Genomic DNA, 27,205 nt, shown 5'->3' with positions numbered 1-27,205 from the left:
GTGCCAGGTGGCTGCCTGCACCCATCAGGGCCCTGCGCTTCCTAACTCAGCAGAACTCACCAGCTCCGCCCTGGCTGGGTTGCTCAGAGCATCAGACTGAGGGGTCTCGGGTTCGATTCTGGTCAGGGCACATGCCTGAGTTGTGAGCTCGATCCCCAGTGGGGTGTGTGTGTGTGTGCGCGCAGGAGGCAGCTGATCAATGATTCTCTCTTATTGATGTTTCTATCTCTCTCCCTCTCCCTCTCTCTCTGAAATCATCAATAAAAATATATATTCCCCCCCACCCCCACCCCCCGCAAAACCTCACCAGCTTTGTTGTGATCAGACCAGCCCTGAACCAGCCATCAGGGCAAAGGCAGAGAGTTCCCCTGATTGGGGGGTGAGGTGTGTCCCATCCCGCTCTCATGGCTGTTTCAGGAAGGGAAAGGTTTGCTGTTTGCCCCAAATCCACCGTTCCCTGCTTTCCCAGCTTCCAGAGTTAACACATCCGGGGGTGTCCCTGAAGCAGAAACCTGAGTGCAGCACCCCTTGTTAAAACCCTTTGGTGCCTCTCCCCAGACACACGCACAGGGCTCTCAGGGTGCAGTTCATGCCTTGGAATATTCCAGTTCCAGTCCACCTTTGCAGCCTGCTCTCTTCCCATCCTTCCAGCCTCGTGGAACACTTCCCCCTCCCCCTTTCCTCTTCCCCCTTCCACAGGCTTCCAGACGGCCACCCTCTGCATGTGTTGTGTTCTGCCTGGAATGTTGTTGTCTTTCTTCACCTGGTAAATTTGCCTTCAGAAACCAGCCCGGATGTCTCCTCCTCTGGGAAGCCCTCCAGGGTAGCTCCAGGCCTGGTTACCACTTCAACCTTAGGCTTCTGTGAAATGCATCACCACGGCTCATCTCTGTGTCTGCCTCTGCCTGTGGCCGTGGGGCAGGGACCTGTCTGATTTGTCCTCGGTCACCAGTCCCCAGGCTTGTCACACACTAGCAGCCCAGATAGTGTTTGTTGGTTGAATACTACTTTTATGGCCCCTGGTAGGCCCTGAGTGGTAGTTGTCCATGGGTTGGACTGAACACAAGCCTCCCTTCTCCAGGTCCCGAGAAAACCCCGAGCCACAGCTGCTTGCCGCCCTCTTGAGGGAGCAGGAAGGACCAGCGTCCGTGGGTTGAGGAGCCTGTCCTTGGTCCCGGGAGCCGCTGGAGTTGGGGCTTGCGGAGGGAGGGCTCGGAGGCCTGAGCTTGCACCCAGGAACCCTCGGTCCCCCGGAGCCTCCTTTCATCCCAGGACGCTGTGGGCACAGGCACCCCCGCCCTCAGATGAATACGTACATCTGCAACCTGGGGTTATGTTAGGCCAGTTCTTTCCAGTAAAAAAAAAAGTTTATTTCTAATATAAAATTTTATTCTTTTAAAATGTACTTTTTATTGATTTCAGAGAGGAAGGGAGAGGGAGAGAGAATCATTGATCGGCTGCCTCCTGCACGCCCCCTACTGGGGATGGAGCCCGCAACCCGGGCATGTGCCCTTGACCGGAATCGAACCCAGGACCCTCCAGTCCACAGGCTGACACTCCATCCACTGAGCCAAACTGGCCAGGGCTCTAATATAAAATTTTATGTTCATTGACTAAAATGTGGAGAGTACAAGTATAGACCCCCTTGCAGTCCTCCCCTGGGTATTGATGTATATGCTTTCTCTTTTCTTTCTTTTTCTTTTTTTTTTTTAAAATATATTTTATTGATTTTTTACAGAGAGGAAGGGAGAGAGATAGAGAGTTAGAAACATCGATGAGAGAGAAACATCGATCAGCTGCCTCCTGCACATCTCCTACTGGGGATGTGCCCGCAACCCAGGTACATGCCCTTGACCGGAATTGAACCTGGGACCTTTCAGTCCGCAAGCCGACGCTCTATCCACTGAGCCAAACCAGTTTCGGCGCTTGCTTTCTCTTTTCTAAGCATGAATATTTAGTAACTTCCTAAGGCATGAAGATGACTATTTTAGTTATAATTACTTATTGCAGTTATTGTTTTGCTAACCAAATCCCCTGCGTTTCTGAGAGTCCCCTGCAGCCCTAGCCCTGAGGAGCTGAGAGGTAGGTGTTGAGACCCATGTGATGGGCCCTGGCCAGTGGCTCAGTTGGTTGAGCATCGTCCTGTGCACTGAAGGGGCTGCTGGTCAATTTTTTTTTTCATCATCACTACAAAAGGCATGAAGCCTTGAAGCATTTAAAACTAACAGGAGGAAAGAAAAACACTTTCAAAAAAAGAAGGAAAAGCTAACCACTTTACTGGGCAATGTTTACGAAAAGGATGCTGGAGCCTCACTCTGACCCACGCCCTGATTAACGGCAGGGACTGCTGTGTCAGAGAGCGCTTCCAGCTTCGTACGTGCGGGTGAGGGGCAGTGATTTCCTAAAAGCACGGTGTCGCGGTCAACACACAGATTGTGAAATAGCGTGGGTTCAGTCCTGGCGTACAGCCAAGGGTTGGTGCCTTTATTTATGGGAATAAAACCGAAGCTAAGCGCAGAGTGTCCCAGCAGCCAAGGCGCAAAAGTAAAAGAAGAAAAGGGAAGCAGCAGGGGCTGCAGAAGAGGAAGCGAACCAGGCTGGTGGGAAGCTCTGCTTTCCTGGCGCGAACCCAGGAGGAGGTCGTGGGCTGGGGTGAGGGTGGGTCGTGGACTGGGGTGAGGGCGTGGTGTGTGGGAACTTCCCCTGAACCAGGCGGGAACCGCTGGGTTTGGCCACTGCTCCCACGGACTCTTGGTAATAACTGGGTGTGTTGATAAGCTAGTTCTCGGAGAGCGTATTTTTGTAGGAAGCTAAGGAACATCGTCCAAGTGTGACAAGTGTGGCGCTTTCTGGTGACTCCGGTTGCTAGAGGTTTAACATATACATGCTAGTTGGTGTGTTGTTCACTTGACTGTCTTGATGCTGTTGGAGGTAGAGGTGGTGAGGACATTTGCTTGGGGAGAGGCTGTGGCTGACCCAACCAGGGGCACACTGCCAGGCCAGTGGCACTGCCAGGACGGGGGCCGTCTGCCGCCCTTTCCTTTTCGACTGCACCCAGTTAGACTCGGGAGCTGTTGGCCCTTCTGACCGCCCCTGGGGCCGTGTGTCTGCCTCTGGGTTGGAGGGACTTCCCAGCCAGCAGGGGCCAGGAGCCGAAGGAGAGGAGAGATTCTGGAGCATCTTGAAGTTTGTGTCACTTTCCACCCTTCCCACCCACCTGAACCTGCGCTTCAAGCAAAAAGAGAAAGCATGTTTGCACATAGGAGCCCAGAGGGGGTGGGAGTGAAGATGGGAGGAGACCAGAGGGGGAGCCTGTGTGGGTACTCAGGGCACTTTTTACTCTAATTGCCCTTTTCCATCCCCTGCACTGGGCTGGGAGCCCCTGAGGCCTGGGTCTCATGATTCTCCTAGGGCCTGCTCCCAGGGGTGTGTGTTGAATGAATGATGTGTAAGTGAATGAATGAATGAGTGAATGAAGGAATGAATGAGTGAGTGAATTGATGAATGAGTGAGTGAATGAGTGAATTAATGAATGAATGAGTGAGTGATGAATGAGTGAGTGAGTGGTTGAATGAGTGAGTGAATGAATGAGCAAGTGAGTGATTGAATGAGTGAGTAAATGAGTGAGTGAGTGAGTGAGTGAATTATTGAGTGAGTGAGGAGTGAAGGAATGAGTAAGTGAGTGAGTTATTGAGTGAGTGAGTGAAGGAATGAGTGAGTGATTGAATGAGTGAATGAATGAATTGAGTGAGTGAAGGAATGAGTGAGTGAATGAATGAATGAGTGAGTGAGTGAAGGAATGAATGAGTGAGTGAGTGAATGAATGAGTGAATGAATGAATGAATGAGTGAGTGAGTGAAGGAATGAGTGAGTGAGTGAGTGAGTGAGCGAAGGAATGCTTGCCTGAGTGGCCTGAGGGTTAGAAAACCTGCTTTCCAGTCTGGGACCTGCCGCTGACAATCTGTGTCCTTGGTCATCACATCCCATCCCCGTTCTGGCCTTGGTTTCTCCCTGAGCCGCCCCTCCAGGCCCGAGGCAGCCGGAGCCCCAGGCTCTGGGAGACGAAGAGGCTGAGAGACAGGTGCTGGGACTCGGGGGGACGTGGACAGCTTGCATGTGGGCTGAGGTGTCCTCTGATACCTGCTGTCACGCACAGAAATGGGGCAGCTGGGCGGCGGGGAAGCGTGAGCCCCACAGGCTGAGGGGGAAGGGAGGGTGTGGGCTCGGCTGGACCTGGGGTGCCCATGGCAACCTGGCTTTTCTTTTTCTGACAGATGAGGTGCCCCAGCAGCTCCTCTGGGTGTTGGAGCCTCCTGTGAGGGTGTGAGGTGGGGGTGGGGGTGGTACAGACGGCACAGTCCCTGGGGTAGGAGGAGGAGAGGCGGGAGCTGGGATCCCCCATCTCGTCAGCTGCGCCCTGCTCATCCTTGCCTTGCTGTGTTCTCTGCAGATCATGATCGAGTTCTGTCCGGGGGGAGCTGTGGATGCCATCATGCTGGGTGAGTCTTCCTTGGTCCAGGGTGTGGGAGTCGGCTCTGTCTAGGGCAGGCGTCCCTCACGCCCACCCCAGTGATTCCCCGGACCTGTGAGCACTGCCCGCTCTGTCCCCTTTCGGGGGCAGGGGTTAGGGTCATGGAGAGAAGCAGGACTCTGGTGGGAAGACCAACCCATTCTGCTCACTCGCCCCCTTGAGCCTTCTCGGCCATAAGACGGATGTGACGACGCCTTGGCCCAACCCCACAGCACTCTTAGGAGGTGACGAGGAGACACCTGAGGGAAGTTCTTTGAAAAGTGGGGATCCCCACCCCCCATTTTGTAAAAGCTGAATGGGATGTTGTCTTTTTTAAAAAATTAAAAAATATTTTCTTACATGAGGATATGCTTTTTATTGATTTAGAGAGCGGAAAGCGGGGAGAGAAAGAGTGAGAGGGAGAGTTGGGGAGGGAGAGAAACATCAATGTGTGAGAGAAATATTGATGAGTTGCCTTCCATATGCTCTCCATACCTGCCTAAACCGACCAGGGATCAAACCTGCAATCCAGGCGTGTATGTGCCCTGCCTGGGAATCGAACCCTCCACCTTTCAGTGTACGGATGACACTCCAACCCAGCCACACCGGCCAGGGCGGTTGTCAAGTCTCTCTCTCTCTGTCTTTTTATAATCCTCACTTGAGACTATTTTTCCATTCATGTTTAGAGAGAATGGAAGGGAAGGAGGGAGAAGGGAGAGAGAGAGAGAAACATCAATGTGAAAGAGACACATTTATTGGTTGGCCTCCTACACTCGCCCAGATTGGGGCCAAGGATCGAACCTGTAAACCCAGGTATGTGACCTTGACCAGGAGTGGAACCCATGAGCCTTCAGTGCGTGGGCCAACACTCTAATCACTGAGCAACACCAGCCAGGGCTGTTGTCAAGTCTTGATGTCCCCAGCAAGCTTGGGCAATAACAAAAAAATACAGTAGTAATCACCGCTGTTTTAGTGACCTTGAGCAAGTGACCTGACCTCGGAGCCTCAGTTTCCTCATCTGTAGAATGGGGAGATAATTGTGCCCGCGCCATAAGGCTACTGTGAGGAGGGCACAGGTAACAAGGGAGGTGCTTAGAGGTGAGCCTGGCACACGGTCACTGCTCGCGGTGTTGACGGTGTTTGATTTCGTGCACCTGCCGTGGGCCTGACCTTGAGGTGCCCGCAGCGAGCGCTTGCAGAATTGACAGTAGATCTCTCTGTTTCCAGAGCTGGACCGAGGCCTCACCGAGCCCCAGATTCAGGTCGTTTGCCGCCAGATGCTAGAAGCCCTCCACTTTCTGCACGGCAAGAAGATCATCCACCGGGACCTGAAGGCCGGCAACGTGCTGATGACCCTGGAGGGCGACATCCGGCTGGGTAAGGGCAGCTGCCGGCGGAGTGGGGGGCCGAGCCCCACGGCCTCGGCCTGAGGGTGTCGGCCTGGCCTCTGCGGGCAGGAGGGGCGAGTGTGGGAGCCTCGCTGCCGGGCCCCCAGGACGTGACAGCCCTCCTCACCTGCTCTGGACCCCTGGGCCCCTGCGGTTCCCGTGGGCTCTCGGTTGATGGTGATTTTGTCCCCCGGGGACGCCTGTGGTTGTCACAACCAGGGGAGGGACACTGGCTCCTGGTGTGTAGAGGTGGGGACACTCAGCATCCAGAGCACACAGGACGGCCCTCGGCCCCTCCAGACGAAGAGCGGCCCTGCCCCAAGGCCCGCAGTGGAGGGGCGGGGGGCGGGGGGCTGGTCTCGCCCTTTGCTGTTGCGTCCAATCGCGAGAATTCCAGTGAGAGTGACAGGCGGAGGCCAGCCCTGCATCCCTCCCGGAGAGAAAGGCGTGCATCAGGCACACGTGTCACAGCCGTGTTTGTTTATGTCTTTTCTCTCACTGGATTTTTTATTGTCGATAGTATTACAGCTATCTCCCACTTCCCCCCCTTTACCTCCCCCGTCTCAGCCCCTAGTCACCCCCCAGACCTCCACCACCTTATTGCCCGTGTCCATGGGCAATATATGTGAGCATGTAAGTTCCTTCCTTATCTCTTCTCGTCCCCCCAACCCCGCATCGAGGTATGTCCGCCTGCTCCAGGCCTCCCTGCTTCGGGTCTTATTTTTGTTGGTCAGTTCGTTCTGTTCATTAGATTCCACAAATAGGTGAGATCATGTGATATTTATCTTTTGCAGATTGGCTTATTTTACTTGTCATAATATTAAATTACATAAATAATGTAAATATAAATAATTTAAATGCTGTAAATAAACACATCTGAGCCGCGGGTAGCAAACTCCTGTTTTATCTCCACCAGATTATGGAGACTTTATAATCAGTTAAACGTTTGAGTTTTTTATAAGCAGTACGAGAGGCCCAGTGCACGAATTCGTGCATGGTTGGGGTCCGGCTGGCCCACCCCTGTTGGGGCTGATCAGGGCCAGGCTGGCCAGGGGGAGGGACCATGGGAGGTTGGCCGGCTGGTCCCACTCCCGATCGGGCCTGTGGGCCGGCCGTAGTGCGTGACATAGGGACCAGTCATTCTGGTTGTTCTGGTCTCTTGGCTTTTATATATATATAGATTGCCTTGTTAATCAGGGGGGAAATGTCTGTATAAGTGAGTATAGAGATAGAGTTTGGAATGGGTGGATCCACAGAGAAGGAAGAGCTGGTTATAAGTTACTTAGTCCCTAACTTCAGTTTTCTCATCTGTAAATTGGGTATAATAGTTTTCCCCGCCCACAGGGTCCTAGATAAGATTGCTAGGCAGCCGAAACTGGTTTGGCTCAGTGGATAGAGCGTCGGCCTGCGGACTGAGGGGTCCCTGGTTCGATTCCGGTCAAGGGCATGTGCCTGGGTTGCGGGCACATCCCCAGTGGGAGATGTGCAGGAGGCGGCTGATTGATGTTTCTCTCCCATCGATGTTTCTGACTCTCTATCTCTCTCCCTTTCTCTCTGTAAAAAAAAAAAAAAAAAAGATTGCTATGCATAGGAATATATATGCAGATGTATGCAAATGACACACCAAGGCAGATATAAATGAGAGGCATGAATCTCTTTGCATGGTGCTACACACCAGTAAGGTCTCAATAAATACTAGCTTTTATTAGATAAATATGTATTTTTTTAGAAGAATTTTTATTTATTTTTTAAAATATATTCTATTGATTTTTTTACAGAGAGGAAGAGTAAGGGATAGAGAGTTAGAAACATCGATGAGAGAGAAACATCGATCAGCTGCCTCCTGCACGCCCCCTACTGGGAATGTGCCCGCAACCAAGGTACATGCCCTTGGCCGGAATCGAACCTGGGACCCTTGAGTCCGCAGGCCGACGCTCTATCCTCTGAGCCAAACCGGTCAGGGCAGATAAATATGTATTTTTTTAAAAGTTGGGATTGTAGTGCATATACAGTTTTCCAGTCTGATTTTTTTTCTAGTTGAACAATATCAGAACGTTTTCTCCTACACCTTAAATATTTCTCAGAAACATGGTTAATGTTTTCCTTGCCTTCGGTCACGTGCGTAAACCGTGATTTACCTATGGAGCCCCTCAAGTTGGATTTGTAGGTTTCTCCTCCCCTGGTTTCCTCTAACAGAGGCGGCGAGGAACACGTCTGCTCGGGCCTGAGTCTCTTTGTGTGAACACCTTTAGGAGCTCTCAGAGCGAATCTGGGCTTTGGGCGGCGTTTCAGGCTTTTGTTAAAACCTGGGTCGGGTGCCCTGCACCCTGGTGGTTCCCATCCCCTCCCCCTCACCACCCCTCCCGGATGGAGAAGTTCTTTCACCACACCCTGGCCTGCTCCCACTGGGTTTTAAAAAAAGAAAGAACAAAAGTAAGGACCCAAAAACTCCAAAATCTTTGCCATATGCCTGCCAGCTTTTGAAACCAAAAAAGCGATGTGTACTCTTCATTAAAGAGCCCGGCCGGTGTGGCTCAGTGGTTGAGAACTCGTGAACCAGGAGGTCCCTGGTCAGGACACATGCCCGGGTTGCAGGCTCGATCCCCAGTAGGGGGCGTGCAGGAGGCAGCTGATCAATGATGTTTCTCTCTCATCAATGTTTATTTATCCCTCTTCCTTCCTCTTTCTCTAAAAATCAATAAAAACACATTAAAAAGAAAAAAGTATAAAAAACAGAATAAAAGTTCATGAAGTAAAAACGTAAGGCCTCTCAGTGCGCTGCCCACACCCACTCTCACTCCCGGGGAGGGGGTCACTAGTGAGTGTCCGGTGCAGCCTCCAGACCCGTTTCCGGGTGTGTGGGCCCTGGGCACATACAACACGCGTGTGCCGTTCCTGAGGGCCCTTCCGGAAGCGTGCTGTCCACTGTGATGTGCACTGGTCGGGCAGCGGCTTGTTACGGAGACACGCCCAGTTAGTATGTGCGGTCACAGCCTCGTTCTTCTTCAGGGCTGCGTACTACTCCCCGGTCTGGGGACCACAGTTTATCTTACTGTTCCCCAACCGGGTTCCAGCAGCGACGGACTTTTCTTTCGGTTTCTCGCTCTCTTGAATATTGCTTCGTCTTATAAATCTGGTTGCGAGGATCTGTTTCTAGAAGTAGAATTGCCGTCGAACACGCTTCTTAAGCCCCGCGTGGCCATGGTTTCCTGAAGGTTCGAGAGGAAAGGCGTTCTAGCCCCGTCTGGGTTCCCTAACCCTGGCGTGCAGCACAGGCCAGCTGCGGGCCTGGGCGCTGTGGACAGAGCAGGAGTGACTGGCCTCTTTTTTGAAATATATTTTTATGGATTTCAGGGAGGAAGGGATAGGGAGAGAGAGAAACATCAGTGATGAGAGAGAATCGTGGATCGCAGGGAATTGAACCATGATCTCCTGGTTCATAGGTCGACGCTCAGCGTCTGAGTCACGCTGGCCGGCGGCCGGGCTGGCCTGTTCCTATGGAAACGTTAGTTGATGAAGCGAGTCCCTACCTGCCCGCTGCCCTGTCTCTGATGCTTGTTTCCAAATGGGAGGAGGAGGCGGTTTTCAGCAGAAGAGAAACCCCTTGAATTGTCGGAGGGCAGCCACCCACCCATCAGAGAGCAAACTGCATTCAGGGCGCAGATGGCTGGGGCCACCCTGGCTGCGGGAGGGGCCGCCCCCCTCCTGACCGGCTGTCTTGTGGGACCGAAGGGGAAGGAGCAGCTACCCCAGAGCCATGGCACTCCTCGCGGGCTCTGGGGACCAAGTGGGTGTCACCGTGAAAGCTGGTGGTTTCTGTTCTGTCCCTTCTTTGGAAGGACCGGCAGGGCGGGGGGCAGGGGTGTGAGTGGGTGGGGGGGGGGGCAGCTCCTCCAGGGAGCCTCAATGGGTCTGCGAGAAAGATTCCCGGGTGACATGCCCTCCGCTGTGGTGTTTGCAGGGGAGCTGGGCCGGGGGCACCCAGCGGGAAGGTGAGCCTCTGCCCATTCCTACCCAGGAGCCCAGAGGGGCGGGGAGCAGCAGCGCTGGGTCCTCACCTGGGTTGGTACCTCCCCCCACAGCAGCTGGGTGGTGACAGGCCCCGGCCCTCCTCCCTCTCGGGCCAGACTGTCCCTGCCAGGGTCAAGGGTCGTCATCAGCTGAGACACTGCTGTCTGAGCAGCTGGGGTCAGAGACCAGCTCTCCTAACCTCAGCCTCGCCCCAGCCTCCAAATCTCAGGCTCCTGGCTCTGGGGCCCGGAGCCGAGTGCTTCCCCGTGTTATTTAATCCTCTCGACAGCGTAGTTCCACGGTGTCGTGTCACCATCCCCGTCACAGGCCGGGAAACTGAGGGCCAGGTTTGGGAACTGCCCCGCTCCCTGCCTGCTCCCCCTTATCTGCTGCCCGTGAAACACAAGAGCCAAGACCGTGAAACACAAGAGCCAAGACGGGAGCCCCCCTTCCTCGCACTCAGGCCCACTCGGCGCTGTGCTCCCCCCTGGTTTGCAGTCGTGGGGACTGAATTCAGAGCTGTCACCTGCTGGGGTTCGGGGCCGGCTCATTCTGAGACTCAGGCCGAGGCCCCAGGAGTGGCTGCGGTTGTAACAACTTAGCAGTTTCTTGCGACAAAGCTAAGCTGACCATTGCCCGCTCTCTCAGGGTGTTGCTTCCTCCTGAGTTTATTTTTTAATCAAGATGAAACTTAGTCCCAAAGTCCAGGGCGCTGGGAGATTCCCTGGCCGCACTGGATTCTTCTCGGTGCACTGGTGGCGCTGGGTGTGGGGCTTAAAGAGAAACGGTTTGCCCTGCTGGTAGCTCAGTTGGTTAGAGCATCTGCCCCGTGCACCAAGGTTTCAGGTTCCATCCCTGGTCAGGGCACAAACAAGAATCAACCAGTGACCGCATAATCGGTGTTCCTCTCTTTCTCCTCTCTCTCTCTAAATCAATAAAAAACAAAACAAAAAGATAAGTTATATTCATTTTTTGTTAGTCCTGAAAATCATACATGCTCACCATAGCAAATGTGAGGAATTCAGAAAGACAGAAGAAACCTGTCTGGTCTCACCACCCACCGACAACCATGCACACAGTTTGGTTGTGTCCTCCACGTCAGGTCAATGTACATCCTTGCCCTTTTTTGGGAGATGGGCATAATTTTGACCATACAATGTAGTCACCTGTGCCTCTCCCCTTTCCCACCCAGCTTATAAGTATACACATAAAATATCTTCATATTGTTAAGTATTAAAGTATTTACATAGTAAATGTTAACATTAAATACATAGTAAATGTTTAATATTGATATGTATTAATATGCATAATTTAGTATTAAAGTATGGAATAAAATACTTACATACTAATTTTAAAGACTGTAAAACAGTCCATCATATGGGGTTTATAAACTTTTCTTAACCTGTCTGATTGTTTTCCATTTACCTTACCTTACCTCTCCTAATTTCTCCATTTACGCATGCGTGTGTGTAAGAGAGAGAGAGAGAGGGAGAGAGAGAGAGAGCATCTTAAATACTTGTGGAAAACACAGGGTGTATTATGTAATGTATGTGAAACATTTAAAATTACTCCCTAAGCTTGCTTAGTGACAGTACCATAGCCATTGGGGTATACCCAAGGTGCGATCATCGCTAATTAAAACTGCTCCCTGAAAGCTAAGCAGTTATGCTTGCTTTTAATTTTTCCGTAACAGTAGCACTTTGGTGAACATCAGCGTGCACAGCTTTTGTTTTATGTAGGATGATTTTATTAGGGTAGATGTCACGATTTGGAATTACTGGCTCAGAGAGTCTGGGTATTCTGAAGATTCTTGTGACTTGTTGTCAAACTGCTTTTCTAGAAGAAGGCTCTTCAGTTATTCTCTCATTCGCAAGTAGGAAGTTCATGTCTTAGTACATCCTGACAGCAGATGCATTTTTATTTTTATTTTATTTTTTAAAATATATTTTATTGATTTTTTTTACAGAGAGGAAGGGAGAGGGATAGAGAGTTAGAAACATCGATGAGAGAGAAACATCGATCAGCTGCCTCCTGCACACCCCCTACTGGGGATGTGCCCGCAACCAAGGTACATGCCCTTGACCAGAATCGAACCTGGGACCCTTGAGTCCACAGGCCGACGCTCTATCGACTGAGCCAAACCGGTTACGGCAGCAGATGCATTTTTAATGATCACTAGTTTGCGAGGTAGAAGTTGGCATTTGGTGGCTGATCTGGAGCGGGTGTCTCCGAAACCACACCCAGGCTGTGGGTGGGGAATGTGCGCCAAATACTCTATCTGAGGTTTGTGTCTTGCAGCTGACTTTGGTGTGTCTGCCAAGAATCTGAAAACTCTGCAGAAACGAGATTCCTTCATCGGAACGCCTTACTGGTGAGTCAGGTGGCTTCTGGAAAGGGAATGGTGGACACAGTGTGAAGCCTCAGACTCCCCACGGTGACCTGTGGCTGGTGACCTCCGGACAGGAGGCCTGAGCCCGGTCCCCACCACGTGCTCGTGTAGCATCCCTGTGCCTCAGTTTGCTGACCTGTAAAATCAGACACATAATGGCACCCACTTAGGGAGTAATTGTGAGGGTTACATGGGCTGGTGCACGGAGGACAGGCTCTATCAACAGCACTGTAACTGGAATTCCCCCCAAAATGGTTCAGCAAGTAGCGATCGAGGGCCCGGGCTGGGGCTGGAGGTGATAACCCAGCTCAGTTCCTGCCCCCGCGTGAAGTCTCCCTGGACTCCTCTAGTCCTTGGCGTTTCCTGCTTTTCCAAAGCTATCCATTTGGGGAAACCCCACAGCTAACTACTCTGTTTTTCATGTGCATTAACTCCCATTGTGGGGTCAGGCTCCTTCTCGCTTATTACTCACCCTTTTATTCTCTCTCTCTGCCCTTTCATTCCTCCTCCTCCTCCTGTCTCCTGTCCCTTCTCTCCGGGCTCTTGTATTCTCTCCACTGCCCTTCCTGTGCTGTCTTTTCTGGGCCCCTTCCCCTCTGCCCCACCCACCCTCCCCAGGACTGTGTTCTGGATTGTGGCTGCCACCTTGTGGCAGGCCTCGGGAACTGCAGCAGGCCGTAGCCAGGAGCCGCTTGGAGGGCGCCCTTCTGTATGAAGACATCTCAGCCAGACCGTGGGATGGACAGTGATGCACACTGTGACTCGGGAAGTGCTGGCCCTTGACCCCGAGTCCCCGAGAAGCGCCGGCGGAGGCCAGGTGCTTAGCCCTCTGTTGTCGCTTGGTTGGTTCAGGATGGCCCCCGAGGTGGTGATGTGCGAGACCATGAAGGACACCCCGTACGACTACAAAGCCGACATCTGGTCCCTGGGCATCACTCTCATCGAGATGGCCCAGATCGAGCCCCCGCACCATGAGCTCAACCCCATGCGGGTCCTGCTCAAGATCGCCAAGTCGGACCCCCCCACGCTGCTCACCCCTTCCAAGTGGTAAGGAGCAGGGGTGTTGCTGGAGGGCCGGTGGCCGGGAGCAGGGCTGCGGGGTGGGGGGAGGTGGGGCCTGGGCCCCTGGGCCCTCCTGGCCTCTTGCTCCCCTCTGTGTTCTCCCCACGGGCGCGCCCTCCCAGCAGACTGTGACTCAGCGACACGGGTCCCACGGTGGGAACAAGAGCCCAGGCGAGCCCAGCAGCCACCCGCACGACCTTGGGCCAGGGTCTGGGGCTCGGCCTTGAACCCGAGCATGGCCGTGTCTTGCTCGGTGGCCTGAGGCAAGTCTCCGCGCCTCTGATTTCCACGTCCCGTCGGCACAGTGATGTCCATGACGACAGGTCATCGCGCCGGCCCCGCCGCCTCCGCCTGTCAGCCCGTGAAGGCGCCCTTTGTCCCTTGGCGGGCGTGTGTGGGAAGCACAGACTCCGGGAGTGGAGCCTGACATGGGGGGTCTGAGCTGACTGCTGCCCCCGCCCCCCAGGTCCGCGGAGTTCCGAGACTTCCTGAAGACGGCGCTGGACAAGAACCCGGAGACGCGGCCCAGCGCCGCGCAGCTCCTGGAGGTGAGGCCCCTCTCCCGGGGCCACCCTGCCGCCTGGCCTTCCTTGGGGGGCAGACGGCAGAGATTGGCCATGACCTGGGAGCCCATGCCTTCCTCACCCAGCCCAGGTGGCCGCGTGCACACCACTCACTCAGCAACCCACGCTCCTGGGCGCCTCCTAAACGCTGGCTCCCGTGTGGGAAGGGCGGCCGGGAAGGGGGCCCCCAGCCCGGCCCTCATGGTCTGGTGTCCTGTGGGGGCGCCGGGCAGACAGGCAGAGTTGGGCACTTGGCAGGGGAGACGGAGGCTCTGGAGAAAACAGCATGGGCGGTGGCGGCCAGAGGGGTGGCGTCCTGCAGAGGGAGGACACAGAGGGCTTTCTGTGTGAGCAGCACCCAGAGGCGGCGAGGGCCGGCCAGCGCGGAGGCCAAGGTCGGGGGTGGGCACGCATGGCATGAGCTGGGAAGAGCCAGGAGGCCTGGCGAGGAGCCGGGTGAGCGCAGGGGGTTGGAGATGAGATTGGAGTGGTGTGTCCACCCTGGATTCCATGGTTCCCACGAGGACACGCAGGACTCAGGCCGCGTGCTCACCACCGTGACCTGTTACAGCAGCGGGAGGCGGAGAGAAGGCGCGAGGGCACACCCGGCTCAGGCCGCCGGTCACACGGACACGCTGAGGTCCCCAGTGCCGAGCTGGGACAGGCGTGAGACACCCGCACTCCTCTGGGAGGGCAGCACCGTGGGGACGGTGTGTGGGCCGGAGTGGGAAGTCCTGGTGCACATCCCTTCCTGCTGTGCCTCCTGGGGCGAGTGGCTTGCCCTCTCTGACTTGGTTCTTGCTCTGAGGTGGGGATTACAGCAATGTCCCCTTTGCAGGGTGGCTGTGAGCATTAAGCGAGAAGGTTCTAGAAAGAGCGTAGCCTCACGATGGAGCACTAGGCTCGTGGATGTTTGACGGGTTGAAGAGAATTACTAACCAAGTGGAGAGAGCCCAGGTGGGACAGTGGGGCCTGTGTGTCAGAGGGCCCGGCTGTCCCTGCAGGTCCCTGTGGTGTATTTGACCAGAGGCCTCCTTTCCTGGTCCTGTGGGGTCAGGTGGGGCAGTGCTGGGAGGCGGCGGGCGGTCCAGCCAGAGGGGGGGGTGGCGGGCCTGTGTCACAGGAGCTCCGGCCGCTGGGGGCCAATTGTTTCCTGTGAGCCGGCACCTCCGGCCTCCGGGACATTCCTCTGGGAAGGGACAGCTGTCCTCCATCCCCGCCTGGCAGACGCGGAGCCCTGACCCGAGCCGGGAATTTCCGTTCCGCGGCTGGAAAACGTCCTGCCGGAGGGACTCGGGAGACAGAAAAGGCCGCAGGAGAAATGAGCGGTCGCTGAGATACAGAGGACACGTCAGAGCTTAGCTTAGCGCAGGCCGCCGGGGGCTCCTTGCCTCTTTCCGAGCGGGAGGAGTGGGGCACATCCCCTGCCCCGGTGCGGACGCCCAGGGGCAGGCAGGCTTGGGGGGTCACCTGGCTGGGAGACACAGGTAGTTCCATATGGTGGCTTCCCAGCGCCCCCCGCAGAGCTGGTGGTGCCCCCCTCGCCCTCCAGCCCGCCCGCCTCGGGACTGAACGTCTGCTGAGGCCCCAGCAGCTTCGGTGTTTTGCAAGGCCTGTGAGAGACGTGACATTTCTGTGAGCCGCGGAGGGGAATGCACACGCGGCCACACGCTTCTGCAGACACACGTGTCCACCGCAGACACGTGCCAGTGCGCTCTCGGCAGCTTTCCTCACAGGCACCCCAAACAGGAAGCAACACACGTGTCCGTCCGCAGCGGAACGAATGCACGAACGAGCTGACATAGTCACGCAGTCAAAACGCTGCACAGGGTTACAAAAGGGACAGTTCGCCAGTGCACACGACAAGGAGGGGACCCGAGTTTCGGCCACAGGGGGTGGCGTACTGGCAGACTCTGTTCATGTGATGCTGAAGAGCGGGCGGGCAGGACACCTCTGAGCTGGGCACGGGGGGTCTGGTGCTGACTGCCGGGGGTACAGGGACCTTTTCCAGGTGAGGGGAGTGTTCTGTCTGGGGTGGTGGTCACTCCAGGTCTTAGATATGTGAAAAATATGGGGAATATTGACGATTTGTGAACCTGGCCCCTCTTTTTAAAAGAAAATAAGCAATGTGCAAACAGACCGCCCCCCGCATTGCTTCAGCTCCTGCTTCGGCCGCGCACCTCTGTAGGCGTTAGCTTTTTTTTTTTTTTTTTTTTTAATATATTTTATAATTTTTTACAGAGAGGAACGGAGAGGGATAGAGAGTTAGAAACATCGATGAGAGAGAAACATCGATCAGTTGCCTCCTGCACACTCCCTACTGGGGATGTGCCCGCCACCAAGGTACATGCCCTTGACCGGAATTGAACCCGGGACCCTTGAGTCCGCAGGCCTACGCTCTATCCACTGAGCCAAACCGGTTAGGGCAGGCGTTATCTTTTTAATGGCCATGACCTCCCGGTGGGTTTGGCAGCATCGTCTCTACTGCAGAGGTGAGGGGTCTGCCGCCCAGAGAGGGTAAGTGACTCGCTTAGTGTCACACAGCCGGTGATGGGCAGTCGGGATTGGCCCCCTTTCCGCCACACACAGGACTTTCTGAGCTTCCCCCGGGTCTCCCTCTGCCTGCCCTCCCCGCCCAGCCGGGCTAATCCGTGTCCTGTCCCCGCAGCATCCCTTCGTCAGCAGCGTCACCAGTAACAAGGCTCTGCGGGAGCTGGTGGCCGAGGCCAAGGCCGAGGTGATGGAGGAGATTGAAGACGGCCGGGAGGAGGGGGAGGAGGAGGACTCCGTGGACGCCACCTCGGTAAGGCCCGGAAGAATGGGTGCTGGGGAGGGACAGGCCCCCCGCAGGCCTTGGCTCCTGTGAGGGGGGCGCCCAGAGGAGCAGGAAGGATTCCTTTCTGTGTCTCCCCAGCTTGGAGGTCACCGGCTCCCATGCCACAGGTCACGTAAGCTGGCACGTGGGCCAGGGCGTGTTGGCGGGTCCCGTCAATTTTCAGGAAAGACCAGGAACCTAGATTTCCACGAGATGCCAATTTGTAACAGGTGGCTGCTGCTCTTGCTTCCCAGCCTTTCCCGTGGTGGCTCACATCCACAACGAGCCTGTCTTGAGTGTCCTGTGGGGGGATCGGGTACGGGCTGCACGTGGTCAGAGGCGACAGGCCCCGCCCGACCTCCCCGAGTGCCCAGGGGACCCGTGTCTGGGCACGGCGGTAACCCACCTGCAGTGTCAGCACTTGGCTGGACTTAAATTTAAAGGAAAGCTAATTTAAATATTAAAACCATGTGAGCCGGTGAACATGCCTGTGGGCGGGGCCTGTCCTGCGTCGTTGGATGGCGGGTCCAGGCGGCTGGGGAGGGCCTCTGGGAGGACATTCACTCCCCAGTACAGATGGCGCCTTGGACCTCGAGAGGCAGGAGCTGGGCGTTGGTGTGGGAGGACAGGATCAGATCTGAGCTGAGCCCTTGCTCTGGGTGCTGAAGAAGTTGCGTTAGAGTTGCTTCTGGAAGCTTCCATATGCAAGGTCAAAACGACGGTTGTCAGAGCCCAAGGGAATTGTGAGTGCATCAACATCAAGTCCGAAAACAGGCAGACCAGCCGACAGCACTTAGAGACTGGAGTCAGGACAGCGATATGTCAGGGGCAGGGTGGGTCCGGCAGGGGTTCTCTGGGGCGGGGCCGGTTCCACTCCTGACCTGGATGGTGGCTGCGTGGTGCTCACTTTATGCATTAGGCTGAACATTTAGGGTTTTTTTGATTTGTTTTGTTTTTAAATATATTTTATTGATTTTTTACAGAGAGGAAGGGAGAGAGATAGAGAGCTAGAAACATCGATGAGAGAGAAACATCCATCAGCTGCCTCCTGCACACCTCCCTACTGGGGATGTGCCCGCAACCCAGGTACATGCCCTTGACCGGAATCGAACCCGGGACTCTTGAGTCCGCAGGCCGACGCTCTATCCACCGAGCCAAACCAGTTTCGGCTGAACATTTAGGTTTTATTTAGATAAATGAGTGTTCCGTTTCTTAACAGCAAAATTTCCAATACTTTCCACCCCCCAAAAGTTCCAAAAATGAAACGAAACTTGAGTGGCTTGCCCGGCCAGTGTAGCTCAGTGGTTGAGCGTCAACCCATGAACCAAGAGGTTACAGGTTTGATTCCCAGTCAGGGCACATGCCTGGGTTGGGGGCTTGACCCCCAGTTGGGGGCGTGCAAGAGGCAGCCAATCAGTGATTCTCATTGATGTTTCAATCCCTTTCTCCCTCTCCCTTCCTCTCTCTGAAATCAAAAGAAAAAATAAGTTAGTGGCTGGTAGGTGGAATCTAGTCTTGGGTAAGTTTATTTTGGATTTTATGCAATTTTAAAAAAGTCTTTAACACTAGATTGCCCAAGGAAGTCATTTTGACTGCTTTTTAATTTCAATTAGAAAAACAATCCTATCTAATAAAAGAGAAAAATGGTAATTGGCGTATGACGATACCCTTTTCATTGGCTAATCAGGGTTATATGCAAATTAACTGCCAACTAAGATTGGCAGTTAACTGCTAACAAGATGGCAGTTAATTTGCATATGTAGGCACAATGCAGGGAGGCGAAAGGGAAAGCAGGAAGAAGCCCCCTGCCACTGACAGTGATCGGAAACCCAGGGGGGAGCTAAGAGCTGGGGGGCAGGGCAAAGGCGGCCGTGGGGCTGCCTTTGCCCTGCCCCCCAGCCATGATCAGAGAATCAGGTGCCTTTTCCGCCCTGGCCAGTGATAGCAGGAAGTAGGGGTGGAGCCAGCGATGGGAGCTGGGCACGGTCGAAGCTGGCAGTCCCGGGAGCTAGGGGTCCCTTGCCTGGGCCTAAAGCGAAGCCCACGATCGCGGGGCTGCTGCAGCTGCAGGTCCCCGCTGCCCGGGCCGGACGCCTAGGCCAGAGGTATTAGGCCTGGGCAGGGGCGGAGCCTGAAACCATGGGGAGCTGGGGGTCCCCTGCCCAGGCCTGACACCTCTGCCAGAGGCCTCAGGCCTGGTCAAGGGGCCGATCCGGTGATTGGTGATCGGAGGGTGATGAGGGTCAACTCCTCTGGCCGAGGCATCAGGCCTGGGTGGGGGGCGGAGCCGGGGATTGGGGGGATATGATGGTCCCCTTGCCCAGGCCTGAAGCCTGGGTCAGAGGCATCAGGCTTGGGCGGGGGGTGGAGCAAGCGATCAGAGGGAGATGGGGGTCCCCTGCCCAGGCATGATTCCTGGGCCAGAGGCCTCAGGCCTGGGCGGGGGCCAGAGCCAGTGATCAGGGGGAGATGGGGGTCCCCTGTCCAAGCCTGACACCTCTGGTGGAGGTGTCAGGCCTGGGCAAGGGGCCAATCCTGCGATTGGAGGGTGATGGGGGTCAACGCCTGAGGGCTCCCAGTATGTGAGAGGGGGCAGGCTGGGCTGAGGGACACTCCCCCCCACACACACACCCAGTGCACGAATTTCGTGCACCGGGCCCCTAGTTATGTATATAAGGACACAATGTCTTGGAATTTTGTGACTTTTTGTACAACATATAAATGCGTTTATTAATAATTGTAGTTACCTCCCCCTCCTTCACTTCCGGTATATATATATGTGTTATACCTATATTGCCCAAAAGCAGTCATTTTGACTGCTTGGGAAATTTTAAATAATCAAATGACTCTTATTATTGAATTGAGTAAATTTCTTGTATGACCAGTTCGGCTCTGTATTGAAATAACAGTTTTCATTTTTTTTCGATTACCGTCACATGATAACATACAAGTACATGATAAATTGTCGATACTTGATAAGTTGCAGTTGCTCAATAAGCTAAACTAGTACTTGTTATTCGAATCTTTATGCAGTGATACTTGTTCTAATAAGTTGTTTATTTTATTTCTTTTGCGCCCTAAATTCATGAAAGAAATGTCGAATCGAAGTGAGTTATTGGAAAAGCTAAGGAACATAAGTGAAGAGTGCTCTGATAGTATTCTTTCACAATGCAGTCATTTTAACTGCTTTTGGGCAATATAGGTATATACTAAATTTCAGTCTTTCTAGTGTTAACTAGTTGCCATCTGAAAATCAGGAGCTGTCATGTGAAAGTCCAGATTCTGGCTTGTCCTGAAAAATTTGGAAGGTCTGGCCAGAGGGGACCCATTTTCCCACACTGTCACATTGGCTGGAGCTGAGCAGCCACTGGCCACAGTTGCCTGCACTCCTAGGAAGAATAACAGGCATTAAACTAAGATTTGAGACAATCAGGAGACTCCTGTTCCTCAAAACAAGTAGTACTGTGGCTGCTGGTTAGGCAGTCGGGAGTGGTGAGGACTGTGGCTCGCTGGAAGTGATACCTACTCATCTTCTCGGCCTGGGCCCACGTCACCCTGTCGGCGTCTGTGTTTCTGGCTGTTGCCTTGTACAGACAGCGGCGTGGCCTTGACTATCTTTTCTTTTCCTCTAGCCCCTAGGGGACCACACTCGCACCTCTTCTGAGGTGAGTCCGGTGAGCCTCGATGCCAACAAGCCTCTCCAGGAGCCACCTGTCACTCCAGTGCCACCCGGCCAGCCTCAGGACCGGGAGAATGGGCCCAGCCTGCCCTCTGGGGACAGTGCCCTCCAGACCACCAAGCCCCCGGATGTGGCCGCTGGGAATGAGAATGGCCTCGCCGTGCCCGTGCCTCTCCGCAAGTCCCGGCCAGTGTCGATGGGCGCCAGAATTCAGGTGCCCGAGGAGAAGCAGGGGGCTGACCAGGCCGGGGACCTCAGTCCCATAGCCAACCGGCCCCGGAAGACAAGCCAGAGCCGCCCCATCAGCAGCGCCCTGGAGACCTTGGGCAGCGAGAAGCTGGCTAACGGCGGCCTGGAGCTCCCCACCCCGGCCTCTCCTTCCAAGAGGGACTCGGACTGTGGCAGCCTGTCCACCTCCGAGAGCATGGACTACAGCACCTCCCTGTCAGCTGACCTGTCCCTGAACAGAGAGACGGGTTCTCTGTCCATCAAGGTAACGTCCCGTGTGGCGCACAGGCCGGGAGCAGGCTGTTCGGCTCCGTTTGGGTTTCTGAGAGCAGTTGGTGGCTGCCTTTCGTTTCTAAGTGGCTCACGAGGATGGCTCTTTCTTTTTTAAAAAGGTATTTTTATTGCCCGGCTGGCGTGGCTCAGTGGTTGAGCGTCAACCCAGGAACCAGGAGTTCGCAGTTCGATTGCGGTCAGGGCATGTGCTTGGGTGGCGGGCTCTCCCCTCAGTGTGGGGTGTGCAGGAAGCAGCCGATGGATGATTCTCTCTCGTCACTGATGTTTCCGACTCTCTCCCTGGAATGGGGCTTTTAGTTCGAGTCAGTTTAATTTTCAAAATATCCGAGTTCATCTGGGATGTAGTCATAGCAAACAGTTCGTTTGGGTTTAAGTTTCAATTTGGTTTCCATTTAAATTGGGTTTGGTTAGAGGCCCTGGTGAAGTCAGGGAGAGGATTCTAGAAGTGGAAGTTCTCTTGTTTGTGGTGACGGTGGAGTCAGTGAAAGGGAGTGGGCTCGGGCTGTCTCCCAGCTCAGTGGCCTTTCTGGGAGGAACTCCATGAACGACAGGACCGCTGTGCCTGAGGGCCTGGCACTGCTAAGTGCTTTTAAAAACAACATAAAACGAAAGAGGCCCCTTCATCCATGTGCAGATGAGCAGACGGAGGCTCAGGTGGGCACTGGGGGCTGGGGAGACCCACGCTCTGGGCTCTGAGCCCCGCATGCCGTTCTGCCTTCCCGTTGGGGCCGTGGCCTCGTGCTTGTCCTCCGGTGGCCGGAGGGCTGGCGGCTCCGACAGATCTCGGCATGCTCTCGCCCTCACTGTCACCGCCGGTCACTTCCTTGCCGGGCCACACTGAGGGTCCTCCTCCAACCAAGGCCGAGGTTAGGGAAGTTCCTGTATCTTTCTGGTTTTTCCTTTCATTGTTTACTTGGTGAAAACACACAGTAGAGAGTCAGAAGTACTTGCCAACGGGAAGGGACTGAAGCAGCCACTGCGCACGGGCTCTGCGGCAGGAGAAGGCGCAGCGCTGAGGCCGCCAGGCCGGGGGCAGGCAGCAGCTCCGATGGGTCGCTGCCTCGGGCCCATCCTAGGACAGGAGCCTGTCTCCCCTCCTCTTAAAGCAGCGGTTCTCAACCTGTGGGTCGCGACCCCTTTGGGGGTCGAACGACCCTTTCACAGGGGTCGCCTAAGACCATCGGAAAACACATACATAATTACATATTGTTTTTGTGATGAATCACTATGCTTTCATTATGTTCAATTTGTACCAATGAAATTGGGGGTCACCACAACATGAGGAGCTGTATGAAAGGGTCGCGGCCTTAGGAAGGTTGAGAACCACTGTTAAAGAGACTGAGGGAGTGGAGAAAAGCCATCCCCCAGAGGAGGGGCCCGCCCCTTCCCGAGGACAAGGACGCTGTGAACACTTCCCGCTGGCTGATGGCAGGGAGTCAGGGGCACGGCTGTTCTGATGAGTCCACCGGGCTGCCTTTCCTCAGACGGGCCGTGAATTGAGTCCTAGGACACGTGAGCCGGACACTGCGGGGAGAGGGGTCGGGGTGGCTGTTCAGTGTGATGATGTCCAGAGCCCCTGCGTCCCGACAGCAGGAGGGTAGTTCCGAGCGACCGAGGGCGCCAGGACTGACTGAGGGGAGCACCGGGCCCCCCGCTCCCCCTCTGGGCTGGGGGCCCCAGGGCAGGTGGAAAGGCAGGGCTGGGCACAGCAGGCGGAAGCCAGCTGAGAGATTAGAGAGGGAGCGACCTGCGGACTCCAGTGCAGGCGCAGGGCCTCCTCGGACTCGGGAGAACTGGCCGAGGGCCCTGAACAGCTCCCGGAGTCTGGGCGGTGCTCTGCAAGCCTGAGAAATGCTGATTGTTCACAGGAAAAGATAAAGATTGTGAATAAGCTCCTGGTGCCTCCAGACGGGTGTGGCCCAGTGGAGTTCAGGTCAGATCAGGCTTGGCTGCCAAATCCCTTATGCACGTGGTTTTCCGGGCTCTGGGTTTTGGCGTTGTGAACACCAGACTGTGCCTGCAAACACCAAGTGCTGCACAGTTGCCAGGGGCGGCCCCGCGTTTTCTCACTGAACCACCTGGGAGGCAAGCACTGCTTTTCTCCTCCGACAAGACCAGGAAGCTGAGGCTGCCGGGACAAGGGACCCGCCCAGGGTCATAGAGCCAGGAGGTGGTAGAGGATTAGAAGTGTCCCGTGTGTGGGAGTGCTGGCCGCTAGGGGGCACGGCATGGGGCAGTGTCTGAAGGCCAAGGTCAGGGAGGGGGATGGGGGTAATAAGTTCAGACACTCACACCCCTGGGTTGGGAAGCTTGAAGCAAAGGGAAGGTGGCAGCCGCGCCCTCCCTGGGCGTGCGGCCACACTGCGCCACCCGCGGACTCTTAGCTGAAAGGCTGAGCTTTGCCTGATGATTGCCCCTGCCAGGACTCCAGGCTGCACAACAAAACCCTCAAGAGGACTCGCAAGTTTGTGGTGGACGGCGTGGAGGTGAGCATCACCACCTCCAAGATCATCAGCGAAGATGAGAAGAAGGACGAGGAGATGAGATTTCTCAGGCAAGCTGGGGAAGGGACGCTAACGGGGTGGGGTGGGGTGGAGGGACGGGGTGGGGTGGGTGAGAGAGCTGTCTACAGCATGAAGTGAAGGATCGATGAGACAAAAGGAAACTGCTTTTGCGTGAGATGCTGCACTCCCCAGCCCACCCATTCCCTCACCCATCTATCTATTCCACCCACCCACCCTTCTATCCGTTCATCTGTCCGTCGTCAGTCCACCCATGCATGTATCCACCCACCCACCCACCCACCAGGTTGAGGGACATGGCGACCCATATGGTTGGGGCTGTTGGCTTTGTAGAACTTATACCTGAGGGGCCAACACCCGACACACAAGGTACTTCCCAGTTGTGGCTCATGTGAAGGAAGTAAGGGGTGATGACAGCGAGCGCCTGGGCTGGGGGAGGCTGCTCCGAGGGAACCCCCTGAACAGAACCTGCAGGGGGAGAGGAGCTGGCCCCCAGCAGCCCGCGGGCTGACCGCTCGGCTGGCTCGGAGCTGAGAGGACAGGGCTGGGTGCGGTCCCGGAGTCCTCAGGGCCTGTGGGGCGGGGCGGGGGAGTGTGGGTGTTACCCCAGCGGGAGTGAAACAGCTGGGGAGTGCGCAGCTCTCATGCCCCTTGTGGAAGGTGGCGCTGGCTGGGGGGTGAGGCTGGGCTGAGAGGAGACCCCTTCAGGACAGCCGCCCGGAAGAGGTGGTCAGACTTCACGTACATTTTGGAGCAAAACCCATGAGACTGGTGTGGGGAGGAGGGTGCGAGGCGAAGCCATCTGCTAGGAGCCGTCTCTGCACTTCTAAGGTGTTCAGGCCCCGAAAGCCTTCCTCAGGGAGACCCCGTCTCGCCATTTTGTAAACGAGGAGACTGCTTCTTGGCAGGCCAGTCACCGACCCCGGTCACCCAGGTGAGGGGTGGAGCTGAGGCTGTTGCCAGGCCCGGCGGAGGGAGGATTCTGGAGGCCGAGCAGCTTCCTGGGGCTGCTGAGCATGGGGCGGGGGCTTAGCAGGCAGGAGGCCTGGTGCCCTGGAGCCCCCTTGGGGCCAGGCCTGTGCAGGTAAATTCACTTTTGGTTTAGAGAACATTTCTAGAACGTCAAACACATTCATGTTTTTAAAAAGCACCAACAGCTCAAAGCCACGCGCGAGCAGTTGGGGCTGCCTGGGGTCACTTGTCCCTTGTAGGAAGCAGGAGACGGAGGCAGACGTCACTGCGGCGTATCTGTGTACACACACGCGCACTTTGGTGTCATCTGTGTGGGTTGGGCCACTGGGGAGGGACCGGCTGCTGTCGGGGGATGCCACCACCTGTTTGAATGGTCCCCTGGGAGGTGACTTGCACTCCTCCGGCTTCAGACCCCAGCGTCTGGCTCTCCATCTCCCTTCCGGGAACTTTAGGTTTCTGGGGTTGAAACTGCAGACTCACCACCCCGTCGAGAAGCGATGCTCTGAACAGAGGAGCCGTGTGCTTGCTGCTCAGGCTCGGAAGGGGAGACCTGGCCGAGGCGGAGGGGAGGTGCTCTCGAGCAACAAGGCTTTCTTGTTTGCCTGTGGTCCTGAGGCCTGAGCAGCCGGCAAGCATGGCCAGGCCGCCAGGCCGCAGGGGTGGAAGGCGCCGGTCACCCCCAGCTGGCCACGGCCCTCGTCACCCCTGGGTCCCAGCATTTCCGGAGGACTGGGCAGGCAGGCGTCAGGACCATGGGACTGACTCACTCTCTCCCAGATCGAGGCTTCTAGGCCCGCGTTCTTTCTGTTTCCCCCCAAAACTGGGGGTGCTGGTTGTTTCCCCCCTCCGCCACCTGCCTGTCTGCCCGCCTTCCCTGTGAGAGAGGGCGGGGCAGGAGGGAGGTCAGAAGCTGGCTGTTGATCCCTTTGTCTTTTGGTCAGTTGTTCTGGGAGCCTGTTTCTCTTGAGGCAAGATTTCCATTTCTTTGTTGAGACTCTCAGAGGCGCCTCCTGCTTTCTCCTTCCCGGAGGGAGGGCAGAGGCTCAGCCGAAGCTCTTCTACGCGGCTGTACAATGTCTCTGCTTTTCCCAGAGGCCTTTGGCTCTGCTTCCTCATTGTCATTTGAGAAGTCACCACTGAGGGAGTGTGTGCTGTGTGCCAGGCAGGGCAGTGCAGGTATCACCTCATTTAACCCTCCAAGAACCTGAGAGGTGGAGATGACCTGCCCCATGTGACAGCCGCCTGCAAGGCTGAGCGAGGCCAAGGGCGCCCAGCTGCAGAGTCGGCAGAGCTAAGATTCGAACTCGGTCCCTCGGACCCCAGATGTGGCCTCTCCTCCTGCAGCTGTTGGCAGGCTCCCCGAGCAGCTCTACCCTCTCCGAGCTGCGAGGAAGGGGTCACAGTGGGGACCCCGTGGGGTAGCCTGCAGACCCTGGGTGAGAACAGGACACAGCTGCCGGAGAGCCCCACTCAGTCGCAGGCCCAATTCTTCCCCCATCATTTTAATTTCTTCTTCTTTTCTGATTATATAAACGACACATATCCGTTTTCAATGGACTTGCTCAGAAAGAGCCACAGTAAACATTTTGGGATTTATCCTGCCAGTGTTTTCTGTGAATATATACACTGGCAATGCACAGGTTACAAAATTAAGGTGTACATTGTAAATAGGAAATAGGATATGGTTCAAAACTCAGAAAAAGCGGGTAAACAGTGAAAAATCTCCCTCGTTCACTTTCCTGCCAGGCGCCCAGTCCCCTCCTGGTGTTGCTACTTTTTGCTGTAATCCTTCCAGAAATACAGTGTGTAGATAGGAAAGTAAACTCACATACCCCTGTGCACACACATACACTCTTTTCCCCCATCCAGACGGTAGGGTTGCCTAATAGATCCACCTGTCAACTTAGAGCTCATCCTGTCTCTGTCATAAAGAATTGCTGCATTTTTAATACATGGTTTTCCACGTAATTGTCTTCTAAAACCTGATTTTTAATTACATCAGATGGCTATGTTTTCGTTTAATTAGACCTATACTGAGGGACTGTTACTGATATCCTTGTTCACCGTTGTAGTGCATGTGTGAATGCTGCTTTAGAATATTATCTCCAAGTGGAACTCTTATCTCAAAGGGCACAAACTTATTGCCAAACTGTCCTCCAGGAATGTTGTACCAGTTTATACCCCAGCAGGTTACAAAAGTATCGATTTCCCCTATAATCTCACCTGTGTAGTTCATCAGAGTGGCATTCCTTTCTAATTTACATTTCATATCTATATACGTTATTTAAACATTTCTTGTCTTTTGTTTCATGTCCACGTTCTGTGTCACTGTTTACATGTAGGATATTCCTGTTTTACTGATTTGTAAGTACTCTTTACATATTAAGGTTGTGAATGTTTTGTCTGCCCATAAATGTCAAATGGAGCCCGAGTTCTAACCCTGCCTCTGCCCCAGTGAGGTGCTGCTCCACCTCCAGTCTTCAGTGCCCCTCGCTGTGAGTTCTGGGATCTCTGAGGCCACGTTCTGACTGCGGTGTCCACACCGTTTAACCCTCAGGCGCCAGGAACTCCGAGAGCTTCGGCTGCTCCAGAAAGAGGAGCATCGGAACCAGAACCAGCTGAGCAGAAAGCACGAGCTGCAGCTGGAGCAGATGCATAAACGTTTTGAACAAGAAATCAACGTGAGTGCGAGGAAAGATGGGCCCCGGTGGGCTCCTTGCCTCCGTTTTTCTTTAAGCAGAAGCTGCAGAGTGGGGGTGGTCGCGCAGCGGA

At 55.0% G+C, this 27,205-nt stretch overlaps 1 protein-coding gene across 2 annotated transcripts in view; it reads left to right on the top strand.

Annotated features, from left to right (window-relative positions):
* STK10 (serine/threonine kinase 10) overlaps window positions 1-27,205 on the top strand; it is a 79,550-nt gene that overhangs the window by 34,993 nt on the left and 17,352 nt on the right. The window contains exons 3-12 of one of the 2 annotated variants that reach the window (XM_059699188.1): window positions 4,451-4,499; window positions 5,738-5,887; window positions 12,208-12,280; window positions 13,151-13,345; window positions 13,827-13,908; window positions 16,592-16,726; window positions 20,371-20,412; window positions 20,443-20,910; window positions 23,363-23,493; window positions 26,991-27,114. In XM_059699188.1, coding sequence (XP_059555171.1) covers window positions 4,451-4,499; window positions 5,738-5,887; window positions 12,208-12,280; window positions 13,151-13,345; window positions 13,827-13,908; window positions 16,592-16,726; window positions 20,371-20,412; window positions 20,443-20,910; window positions 23,363-23,493; window positions 26,991-27,114 — 1,449 coding nt within the window. Of the gene's footprint in view, window positions 1-4,450; window positions 4,500-5,737; window positions 5,888-12,207; window positions 12,281-13,150; window positions 13,346-13,826; window positions 13,909-16,591; window positions 16,727-20,370; window positions 20,911-23,362; window positions 23,494-26,990; window positions 27,115-27,205 lie in introns of both variants that reach the window. The other variant, XM_059699187.1, reaches the window with a different exon arrangement.

Source organism: Myotis daubentonii, chromosome 5 (assembly GCF_963259705.1).
Source record: "Myotis daubentonii chromosome 5, mMyoDau2.1, whole genome shotgun sequence".
Classification (NCBI taxonomy): domain Eukaryota; kingdom Metazoa; phylum Chordata; class Mammalia; order Chiroptera; family Vespertilionidae; genus Myotis; species Myotis daubentonii.
The sequence above is the reverse complement of the archived record's forward strand: the minus strand, read 5'-3'. Positions and strand labels throughout refer to the sequence as shown.